The sequence below is a fragment of the Coenobita brevimanus genome, chromosome 78 (assembly GCF_032717465.1).
Source record: "Coenobita brevimanus isolate Jiangsu-jjx chromosome 78, ASM3271746v2, whole genome shotgun sequence".
Classification (NCBI taxonomy): Eukaryota; Metazoa; Arthropoda; class Malacostraca; order Decapoda; family Coenobitidae; genus Coenobita; species Coenobita brevimanus.
In genome coordinates, this window is record NC_137031.1 from 37,805,124 (window position 1) to 37,817,750 (window position 12,627).

Consider the following 12,627-nt stretch of genomic DNA (forward strand, 5'->3'; position numbering starts at 1 on the left):
TAGTGGCTCATGTACTCTTCATCTTCATAATCATCATCATCATCAAAACGGAAACAAAACATTGAAGGTTACGTTGGTTGGCATCCTTACAAAAAGCAACTTCCGTGAGAGCGATGTTTGTGTGTGTGTGTGTGTGTGAGTGTGTGTGTGTGTGTGTGTGTGTGTGTGTGTGTGTGTGTGTGTGTGAGAGAGAGAGAGAGAGGGAGAGAGAGAGAGAGAGAGAGAGAGAGAGAGAGAGAGAGAGAGAAAACGTGGGAAAAGAAATATTTTATCTCAATTACTCTTCCGTTATTGTTCAGCTACCTCACCTGAAATGTTGAAAGTTTTCACCAAGATGAAATTATAATGACAGGCGTATGTACAAACTCTCGATCTCTCGTCACGTGCTAACAGAGAGCACTATACTGGTAGTAGTAGTAGTAGTACTAGTAATAGTAGTAGTATAATAGCAATGATGCCACAAATAATAATACAAAAATAGTAGCAATGGTAGTAGTAGTAGTAAGAATAATACCACCAACAGAACCAGCACCAGCATCACCAGCTGCATAAACAAGCAAATCCGCGGGACATGCCTTAATAACTCCCAATGTGACAAATAGCATCAGAACAGCGCGGATCAATAACAATAGCAATAACAATAGTCCAAAAATCATGCAACGTTATTTCAGCTTTGGGTGGTAATGGCAAAACGGTGTAGCAGCAAAAATGATAATAATATTAACTGTAATTATAAATTCGGTCACTGAAACATTAAATTCAATTACCGTAGAATTTTAATGCAGGCGCTCGCTCTCCTCTCCCCCATCCCCCTTCCTCTCTGTCTCTCTCTCTCTCTCTCCAGCTTTCATTCCATCCTTCCGCACTCTTCATTCTTTCTTTTCCTTCTCCCTATCTCGTTTCCTGTCTTCATTCTCTCCTTTCCATTTTTTCCCTCCTTGTCTCCTGCCGATTTACTCTCCCCTTTCCCTTCCATTCCACCCTTCCTCCGATTCTCCTTCGTTTCTCTGTCTTCTTTCTCCCTTTTTTATTTTTCTCCTCTCCCCCAATGTTTTTTATATCCACCTGCCCTCTTTCCGTTTACTTTCCTCCCTTCTCTTATATTTCTGTCTCTCCTCCCTCCATCCCTCTTCCCCATTTTCTTTCCTTCGTTCCTCCTCACTCTCTCCTTTCCCTCTTTTTCTCTTCCATCAACCTTTTCCCTCATCTCCTTTCCCTCTCATCTCCATATGTCCTCCTCTCTGCTCCTCCTTTTTCTCTCCTCTTCTCCGCCTCTTTCTTCCTTCTCTTTCCTCTCTCTTCCCCATCTTTCTCTGTCCGTCCTTCCCTCCCCCATTCCCTCTCCACTCCCTCGTTCTTTCGTCTCTTTCCTCATTCTTCCCAATCTTTCTGTACCTCACCTTCCCTCCCACATTCCCTCTCCACTTCCTCTTTCTTTCTTGTCTCTCCTCTCTCTTCTGCATTTTTCTCTACCCCTCCCTCCTTCCCCTTCCCCTTCCACCCCCTCCCACCTTTCTGCACACGCTACTAATTGAACCATAAATCACATATGTTCACTATTTCATCTGCTTAATCCATGCCAATAAAACCCGGCCAAAGCTAAGCCCCTTTCCTTTATTTATTTATTTATTTTTTTTATAGAATGGATTTTTTTTTTTTCAGATTTGCATTTTTTCTGTTTCCTATCGTTCTTTCTGTTATTACAAGTCTCTCAAACTAAATGACACGCCCTTTTTGTTGTGAGTGTGTGTGTGTGTGTGTATTTTTTCTTTTGCTTTTTCTGTTTGGTTGTGAGTGCATACATCGTTGAAGTACCTGTTATTATTCTTTTATAACTATCTTTTTTTCAAACTGATATTTTACCGTTAAAAGCTATCCCAAACCAGTTACATTTCCTCACTATTTTTTTTAACTTATATTTTCGATTTAATGCGTGTGTGAAGGTTGATAAGCAGCCTAATATTGTTTTTTAATTCTCTCTGGCTCCTGTGATTCATTCTTATCTGAATAAAATCGTCTGGGGTTAGATGGAATGGAATACTTGAGTTGCCCCGACCGTGAGAGGCTTACCATTCTCCCTTCCCGCTTCGAACTAGTGAGCAATAGGTGAAAATGCGAGTAATGAGAGAGAGAGAGAGAGAGAGAGAGAGAGAGAGAGAGAGAGAGAGAATGGCTTTATGGCGTATTTCACTGGGCACTTACTTGAAAATGCTACTTTTGTGCTCTCCTTTTCCTGTTTCCAGATCTTACTTTCCCTGTTTGGTGGTTGGAAATTGAATGATGATGATGATGATGATGATGATGATGATAATGATGGTGATATCTATATTTCTTATTTTACAGATTTGACAGCTATAAATGAAAAAGGTTTGGATACGCACATAATTTATTCTCTATCATCGGAGTTAGCCGACCAGATGGGAAAAGAAGTGAGAACAGAATAACTAAACTTTCAGCTCACTGGAGTCTGTAATCTCACCAGGGAATGTCTGAGCTCACCAGGCGACTCTTAGGATATCTCTCAGCTCACCAGAAAATCCCTCAGCTCACCAGATTTTTCACCTTATCGTATTATAGTTGTCGTGACTCTAACTGGTGACTAACAAGGTGAAAAGATATAAGGTAGGGACGATGAAGCTAAGACGTCGCATGCAGCTGTGTGCCGCTACTACCTGTGTGCTGCTGACTGTGCTGCTGCTGGTGGATCTACAACAGCACCTCAGCCCAGCCCACAGTCACGCCCACGCCCACGCCCGTGACCTCACGTACGCCTTCCAGCAGCGCCACCTCCAGCGAACCATCAATGGGTCCCGCGAATCTTCTGTTGGCGGGGAAGAGAAGGACTCACCAGCTGCCACCGCCGCTGCCGCCGCCAGCCGCCACAACCTCCAGCAGCCACCCAACCAGGCCCCAGACCCTTTCCTTGACCTGCAGGGCCTTGTGAGTAGAGAGGGTCAGCGCAGGTCAGGTCAGCGCCGAGGTCACTGGAACCCTACTGTTGGGGAGCTGCTGGGACGAGAAGTAAGGTGGGTGACCCTGTAGTTTGCTTTAATTAACCCCCTTCTCATTATTATTATTATTATTATTATTATTACCGATTCTTTGGCTTTGTTATTGTTTTCTTCGATCTCCTAGTGTCTTTGTCTTAGTTGTTCTCTGAGTTTCTTTTTCATCTTTGACTATCTTCTCTTTGCCTTATCACTGACGTTCCTTATTGCTTCTCTATCATTAACTCATCTGATTTAAAATAATCTTTTATTATCCATTACCATTATCACCGTCATCAGTATCTCTTCCCTGATCCTCACCGCTTTTTTTTTGCAGTTCCTTATTCATCAGACATTCTCTCCTCTTACCTATCCAGCATCATATCAGCAGAATTTAACACTCCAACCCTTCAGCTAGTGGACGAATTTAATTCTTGTTATCTCCAGACGATTTTATTTACTTTAGACTTTTCGAACTGGGGGAGTTAGATTTACCATTCATAATCTTCTACAGTTAGGTTGAATAAAATGTTCTGGTAGTATCATGAACAGATAAAAATATTCAGTCTTTGTGGAAGAATTAAGGCTACCTCTGCTATTTTGTTTTTACTCTAACGACCTAAGTTGCCATCTCTCCATCTTCAGTCCCGAGTTGTAGCAAGAGAGTAACACTAGAATATGGCGCTGGTCCCGAAAAAGTGCAATGGGAAGGATGTGGAACTTTAGCATTGTCTTATTCCGTCATTGAGCTAGGTGAAACATGCTGCAAAAGGTCAAAAATCAGGGCCAGGTTAACGTAAAATGACGGTAATAGATAAGATAAGCCAGCCACTTCTTCATGGTTATCAAGAGAGCCGCCAGCAAAGTAAGGCACATATTTGTCATGAGTTCAAGAAATTCATGCCACTTTAATCGCACCGCCACTTCAGTAAGAGGACGTATTTCTTTTCCTGCTATCTCCAGACGATTTTATTCAGCTGAGGAGAGGGCCTTGGTAGTGATAGGGTTAATGAGGATAAACAGGCCGCGGATAGAGGGAACGAGAGGGAGGAGGAAGCCAAGGAGGGATGAAAGGATGATGTGAAGTAGTTATCTGAAGAGGGTCAGCCACTACCAGGCGATTCCGTTTAACGGAGCTAAAAACCTCATGTTATGGAGGGGTAAAAAAAATTGGTCATTAATCCCTTCATAATAATAGTCTTTTAAATTATTTCTGTTACCGCCGGGCATATTTATTCAACCTGGGGAGACCTTTTGTACAGCGAACCAATTTGAAACAATCTCTACTATAACCTGCAGTTCGTCGAGTTCATTTTTTTTATTCCTAGCATTTGGTTTACTCAATCTCGGGAAGAAATTTTCGTGGTATATGAATTAAAATAAGCTTGTGAGAAGGCGCTATTAATCCCGTCAGTGTGGTGACGTTCTTCTGATTTTGTTCTTACTGCCATCGGATGACATCTTATTGAACTGAAGAAAACCCTCTAGTTGTAAAAAGGTAAATTAAGGCTATATCTAACTCCTCCAGTTGGACACGTATATTCTAAGCTGAATAAAATCGTCTGGAAAAAGCAAGAATAAACTAACATATACGCCACCTGATGCAAGGGCTTAACCTCCTCAGTACGATAGTAATTTAATATTTCACTTGTACTATCTGCGGACGATTTCATTCAGGCCAGAAGTGACGAGGCATAAAAACAACGGAGAGACACTCAACAAGAAGCAAACACAGCTAAACAAAGGCGCCATTAACAACGAGAGCAACAAAACCAGCCATTTTTCAACTCGTAAACGTCAGACGAGGCACGAAACTGCATAGATTTTTTTCCACTCACACACACAAGGTCTCAGGCATTTCAGCATTTCCATAATTTTGCGTGTGGGGGTCCGGGTGGAGGTGGACGTGGGTTTGGGTATGGGTGGATGTTTAGGGTGTTTGGGTAGATGTGGGTGTAGTGTCGGTGTGGATGTGGTGTGGGTGCGAGGGTCTGGGTATGTGTGGGGGGATCTGGGTATGTGTGTTTGAGGGGTTTGGGTGTGTGTGGGTGTGAATGTGTCTGGGTGGGTGTGGATCTGGGTGTGATGTGGATGGGTGTGGGGGTGGGGATGGGTCAGAGGTGGAGTTAAGTGGGCTGAGACTGGGTTAAATTGGGTTCAGGTTAGATCTGAATGATGGATGGTACAAGCTGGAGATGGAGTCAGGGATGAGACTGTGTGTGTGTGTGTGTGTGTGTGTGTGTGTGTGTGTGTGTGTGTGTGTGTGTGTGTGTGTGTGTGTGCTGTCGTCGTTCTATCTCTTCTTGTTTTTATTTAGTTTGTTTTTCTCTGCTTGTATCATCCTTTAATTTGTTTTTATTTGTGTATTTACTTATCATTACTCTTCATATTATTTCCTTTGTGTCTTGTTCATTATTTTTGTTGGTACAGTATGTTCTATAATTCTTGGCGTTTGTCATTATTTTTCGCATTCTCTTTATTAGTTCTGTCTTTGTTTCTATTCTTTCTGTTTTGCTTTTATTTTTTCCTTCTTTCTTTTGTTATCACTCTTTTTCTTATTAATTTTATATTTATTTGTTGTGTCATTTGTTTTTCTATTAATTTTGAATGTATATATTTGCTTTGTCAGTTCTTTTTTTTTTTTTTCTTTTCTTTCTTTTATTAGTCTTATTTTTTTCATTTCCACAATCGTCCTTTTTCTTGTTCGATTGTTTTCCATTTTTCCTAACATTTTTACTATTTTTCGCTTTCTCATGTTTCCTCTTTCATTTACTATTATCATAACTCATTGCGCTGGAGTCGGATTCCCCAACATACAGTAAATTCACAGTTGTAACCCGGATTTGTATGTGCAAGAAAGACAACGAAAGAAGAAAGTGTATTGAATCTTCCCATATAACTTGTTCTTCCTTAAAAAAAAAAAAATAAATAAATAAATAAGAAATAAGAACATTACGGTTACGGCAGGGAATCCATCGTATGTTTGTGCAAATATTCATAAATCCATGTCCAGCCAAAAAAAAAAAAAAAAAACTAGTGTCTTTGTTCGGGGAGAGGCTCAGTAGCTACATCTTATGGGGTGTAGTAGTGACACTCGTATTCACGGTGGGATAGACTTCGTAGCACTTCTTCCTTTGCAACTTATTTTCAGTTTTAACCTTAATGTTCTTTCTAAGGTTTCGGGTTGTATTCTAAGCGGCTTTGTATATTTCGTAAAATCTTCTTAGCGATTTATTCTGCATATGACACCTCATTATCTCCTTGTATGTTATCACTGTAAACTAAGTCGATAACTAAGCGATGTAGGTAATGTACTAGAGAATGCCACAAACTAAATTGCTATGGAAAAATGCAACGAAGTCTCCAGTATAGATAATGCATAAGAGAACAGCATCCAAGCTAAATCGCTAAGGAGAATATGCAACGAAGCCTCCATTGCCATCTTATATTATTTTCTTACGCACCAGGTCCATTGACCAAAATCGTGCCAAATCAGCGTTACCAACACATACGCCAATTTACCCTTGCTTCCCTTCAGATAAATCCTAATTTGAAATAATCTGCTACGACTGTTTCCTCTGTTTACTGTTGTTTCTTCTGTTTACTTTGGGAATGAGGTAAATGCAGGGTTGCGTCACGTGACATGCAGGCGTTATACACAGATACTGGAGAGAAGAAGTAGAAGAAGAAATAAGAAGAAGAACGAAGAAGGAGAAAGAAAAATGAAAAAAAGACGAAGAAGGAGCAAGTACAATGAAAAGGAAAAGAAGAAGAAGAAGAAAAAGATGATGATGATGATGATGAAAAGGAAGAATAAGAATACGAATAGTAAGAAGAAAGATGAGGAGGAGGAGGAAGGAAAAGTATTGGTAGAAGAAAAATAGTGTTTGCTCTAACCTAAAGACCACTAAACCCTCTCAGCTGATTTAATGGCCAGCTGTAATCAGATTGGAGGATCGATTTGACTAATAACCAAGGGGACTTGTCAAATTTCACTAGCAACCAAGGAGGCTCACTGCAGACTTCATACCGAAGACTCATCGAATTTCATGCAACCACAACTAGGTGCTCAGTTCCACCAGATGAAAACATATCGACTCGTATTCTCGCTCGCTTGAGTTATCGTATCACCTCATCCTAAGCGATTTATTTTGTCAGTAACACCTTAGTATTCCCGTGTTTGTTACTGATGTAAAATATGTCGATATTAGAAAGATATATGCAGTATACAAGCGGACGTTAAGGTGTAATATGCTAAATAAATCGCTTAGGGAGAAGTGTTACGGGAGTACGAACCTGTGCCATCATCGACTCATTACCCTCACTCGTAGTCCTCGTTTTTTAAATTTCATTTCGCCGTCTTGGAACCGTATTCTCGTCGGGTTAGGAAGCTACCGAACACCTTTTCCTTACTGTCCAAGTCTCTTACACAAATCCTTCAAACATCGCCATACTCTTCATAAATGACGTACAAAAAGAATATTAATCAGTCATATCCAAAAATAAATCGCTAAGGAAGAAGTGCCAGGGATCCTCCTTAAGCGATGAGAATACGGACCTTGTTGACTCGTACTGATTAACCCTTTTAAGGTCGGGAGAACTCTAGCATTCTGTTCCAACTAAAGCCAGAGGATTTTATTTACGTAAGAGTTATTGGAAGCTGAGTTTTGTGGCAATAAATTAACACTAGAATATTACGCTAGTCACGAGGAAGTGCGATGGAAAGGATGTAGAGCCGTAGCACTGCCTTTTTTCTGCCACTGAGCTACGTGAAATAGGCCACAGGAGGACGAAAATCTGAGCCAAGTTAATGTGAAAAAACTAGGATGGAGAAATTTACTTGTGTCCTGGGGTGCTGGAAAGGGTCTCATGAAAAGTGTGCCAGGATTTATTACGTTGTTTTTTGGGCTAATGTTGAGTAATAAATGGTCTATCAACATGAGTCCAATATCAGTCGGTTCGGAGCTGACGAAGAATCTCTCTCTCTCTCTCTCTCTCTCTCTCTCTCTCTCTCTCTCTCTCTCTCTCTCTCTCTCTCTCTCTCTCTCTTTCTCTCTCCTTATATATCTTTGCATATTTATCTATCTACATAAAAAAAATCTCCTTTGTCAGTTAATGTGTCTATCTATCTATCTTTCTATACCATAAACAAAATTATTTTCTCCTTGTACGTATGTATGTATGTATGTATGTGTCTACTGTATATGTATGTGTATGTGTATATATGTACCATCACCCAATCTTTTTTTTATCTATTTCCCACAAACGAAAATCACAGACTGCCATGTAAGGGGTTCCAACACTTTCTCCAGTACACCCCAATCCCCGAGCTCCCACACGCAGTTACCAGCCAATATCCCTCCTCGCCTTCTTTACTGCCAATACTTCTCACAGGTGCCAGATATTACACACACACACACACACACACACACACACACACACACATGTCAGAGGTAATAAGAGCGAATTACCGGGGACCTGATGGTTCTCTTAGCTCTTGGCACTTATGCTTGTTCTCTCTCTCTCTCTCTCTCTCTCTCTCTCTCTCTCATAAATCATTTACTCTTTTTTCTCCAGCTTTCATATCCTTACTCATTTTTGCCCTCTTTTCTTGTTACTGTCTTCGTTATTAATTTTCTTGCTTTATCGTCATCATAATCTGTCACATTATTTCATTCTCTCATACCTAATTCGTTCTTTCAGTATATCACCTTCACCTTCAGACACCCTCATACATCCTACACACTCACACCCTCATTCTCTCACACCCTTACACACCCTCACACAGTCTCACGCTCTCATTCACCGTCATATGCCCTCACACACCCTCACCCTCGCACGCCTTCTCCCTCACACACCCTCACTCACTCTCACAGACCCTCACCCCATAATACTATTCCATTTGTTCGTAGCCCCTGACTCGCGACCGAAAATTGCACGACCAAGCCTTTTTGAGTGGGTCGTGAAGGTCTCCGGTGAATGTACGAAATTTCTTTTGTAGGTAATCAGTGCCTGCGTCGAGAAGTCTGCTTGTCCGACGGTGCGAACACTATATTTCGTTCACCTTATCATGGCCGAGATTTTCGTCCTTTTGCAGGCTGATTCCCGTGGTTAAGTGGCAGAATTAAATGGTGCTACTTCCTCTGCGTAGGATATCATCGTGGCCAGCATCATACAGTATTCCATTGTTAATCTCTTGTCACAACTCAAGGATAGAATGAGACAATGATTTGGTTCTACATCCTTATCACAGTACTTTTTCGTGTGTAGGAGCGTACTCTAGTGTTAATCTGTCCCTCAACTCATCACTCAAGATGGAGAGATGACAATTATTCAGACTTAAAATGGACAGATTGTAATTCCACGTAATCCAGATTTATAGCACTCGTTGAGATACACGTCATATGGTTGAGTTTTTGGAACCTTTTTTTTTTTTTTAATGTGTGAATGGGGTGGAGCCGTAAATGACAGAGAGGGCGTGAACTGGAGAAAGGGCAGCCTGATGGGAGAGGACAGGGTGACACGGAAGTGATTCGTTTATGGCCACCCCTTGCGGGGTCGAGGCGTCTGGCGATAGATGTGTAGATAGAAAGAAGTTGTTAATCACTCTACGACTCATGCATCATCCAAACAGTCACAGGTCAGTTGTATGAGTACCAAGGAGGATCTGATGGTGGTAGTGGTGGTGGTGGTGGTGGTGTGTGTGTGTGTGTGTGTGTGTGTGTTTATAATTTCCTTCTCTATACTCAGTTTTTTTTATCGAGGCTAAGATGCACTTAACTGATTGGTGATGATTGGTTGAATGCTTCATGTCCAAATAACATCATTGTATTTCAGATAATTACTAGGTTTCAGTTCACATTACCAGTAATTATTTGAAATACAACAATGTTATTCGGACATGTTGCATTCAGCCAATCATCATCAACCTGTCAAGAGCATCTTCGCCTCGATAAAAAAAAAAAAAACAGAGTATAGCAACTTTTATGTCACACATTTAAAGAAACATGCGTGCCACTCACGGGCAAAGCACCATAGGCGTTTGGACTGGAGAGCCCGGGCCCCAACACTCCCGATGGGCCAGTAAAGGGCTTGTTAACGATAGATGGAGTCAGTCTCTGTGTATGCATCTATGTATCTATGCCTGTATGTGCTCTTTATATCGTAACAAAGTATCTCATGAATACCTGATCAGAACTGGGACGAAAATGGGCAGATTAACGTATTATGGTGGCGATCGACCAAAGATTAGGAACACGGGTGAAGTCCAGAATTAGGGTACGGTGTTCTTGTGCTCTCAGAACACTCTGTAGTTGTTCATGCCTCAAGCTAATCCGAAATTATACCCGGCGGATTGCAGGCTGAATTTCTTTCCTGCTATGGACCAACATCATCGTGTCGAGGAATAGGGAGAGTTGAGTGACATTGGTATAGCTAGGTAACGGTTATATTTGTTCCACCATCTGAAGGCAGTTTTCTCCAGGACCACTGCAATAAAGAATGAGGCAATGGCATAGAAAACAAAGAAAACGCGGTGATAAATTTGGCGGGGGTGACTAGGGTAAAAATTCCTAGTCAGATGCGCGTTCCACAGCAGTCTCGAGAAACAAGTGGGAATTCTTGGTGTGTGGAGGGAGGAATGGCCGGGTAATTAGAGAAGACGGTGGCAGGCCTGAGATGGAGTGAGGGGACGCGGCCAAGGGAGAAAGGGTAGGCTCTATATTTACAAAGTTTCTTGAGGGGAGAGGAGCAGGTTTCTTATTTTACGGACTTTCTTGAGAATTTTCGAATTCGCGGGGTTCAGTATATCCTTCCGTTTCTCCCTTTCACTTCGATGACGTACTTTTCACTTTTTATCTTTTTTGTACCTCCAGTCGATATATTGAAAAGGATACATATAACTTTCAATATCCTCTTTCTAATCGAGGTCTTAAATTCAATATAGTCGTCTAGAGGTAGTTCAGAATACATTATATAATTGTAGAGGGTAGGTTTTGAGGAAGAGTTATCTTCACAAATACTGCTACCAAAAACCATAATAAAAAAGTAAAACTAATAATACTGCAACAATAAAAATAAAACGGAAAATAAAGTTAAAGAATACGCCTGCAAAAAATAGATCATGATAATATTCTGGGTCTTGTTTATGGTTGGAACTGTTTAAGAACGTTGGTAAATGCGGATTCAGGGTTGTAGATATCCTTGGAACATGCTACGATGGAGGGAGGGAGTGGCGATGATGGATTTCTCTCTCTCTCTCTCTCTCTCTCTCTCTCTCCACCCTAGCCGAGAAAACCCCCCATGGCGAAGTTGACAAATGATAACCCTTTGATCCCTTCCAAGCCCTTCATGTCTCTCTCTTTTCAGCCTCTGTTTTTCAATTTTACTTTTCTTTACTCGTGTTTTCTGTAATATGTGATATATTGTCTGTTTCGTTTTCTCTGTTATTTCTGTTTTTTTCTTTATTTTGCATGTTATATTTTAGTTTATTCTTTCTCTTACTCCCCCACCACTACTGCTATTACTGCCATTGCTGCTACTACTGCTACTGCTACTACAGCCGCTGCTTATCTCCTTTCCCTCCTTCTCCTCCTCCTCCTTCTCTTTCCAGTTAGCAGTTCAGTCTTCATGTAGTCTTTTTTTTTTCTCTACTGGCAATAAAATCATTGTCTCTAAAACTTCGAGTCCAAATGTTCTCCAGTTTTTAAGACATCCAAATGATTTTGTTTATATACTTTAGTAGGCTGGCTTAGATATCGAAATAGGCTTCTTTTTTCTATTTGTGGCAGTTTTAAGGGAAATTATTATTATTATTATTATTATTATTATTATTATTATTATTAATTGTACAGGTATTATTTTCATTGTATTCGTAAAGCTACAGTATAATGATTTTGCTGATTTAGATTTTTGTGTTTTTGTGCACTGAGTGTGTGTGTGTGTGTGTGTGTGTGTGTGTGTGTGTGTGTGTTTATATTAATTTCTACATCATATCGCAAACACACATCCCTCTTTCTATCCCCACGCCTCCGCCAAAATACATAGGCTTTGCTAGGGATTCAATTCGCGGGTTGGTCGCCAGGGGTCAGAGGCGGTAAAAATATCATACATCTCTCAATATTCATCAGCTCGAGAGTGTTCTGGCCTCATTCACTGACATATGAAATTTTGCACTTCGTTGATGCCTTTGTTGTTGAGCTTTTTCGCCTTTAGTCATTGTTTTTGTTACGTTTCTTTCATTGTTTTGTGAGGGTGAGGGTTTTGGTGTTCGTACTTTTCGGTTGGGTCTTGTGTTCGGGTACCTTTCTTCGTTGTTTTGCGCGGTTAATGCCTCTATGTTGTTCTTTTTGGTTTTAGTGTTTTTCAGTACTACTCTCTCTCTCTCTCTCTCTCTCTCTCTCTCTCTCTCTCTCACCGTTTCCCATTTCGGCTTATTTTGTGGGACTAAGGTTTTTCTGTTGCTCTCATTTGGTCTCTCATCTGTCACTATTTATCAGGTCCAGTGCACTGACTTCGTGTACTGACTCGAACTTTTGCTCTCGGTTGATGCCATCCCAATAGATATTTTTCGATTTTCGTCCTTGTTTTGGTGACTTTTCCCTCGCTATATTGTGATTTTTTTTTTTTCTTTTGTGCTGGT

The 12,627-nt window shown here is 40.8% G+C and overlaps 1 protein-coding gene across 1 annotated transcript in view; it reads left to right on the plus strand.

Annotated features, from left to right (window-relative positions):
• Positions 1-2,476: 2,476 nt before the first annotated feature.
• Positions 2,477-12,627, plus strand: part of LOC145408612 (extracellular serine/threonine protein CG31145-like) — a 43,462-nt gene continuing 33,311 nt past the window's right edge. Inside the window, exon 1 of the mRNA XM_080279302.1 lies at positions 2,477-3,026. Coding sequence (XP_080135428.1) covers positions 2,632-3,026 — 395 coding nt within the window. The 5' untranslated portion in view covers positions 2,477-2,631. The remainder of the gene's footprint in view (positions 3,027-12,627) is intronic.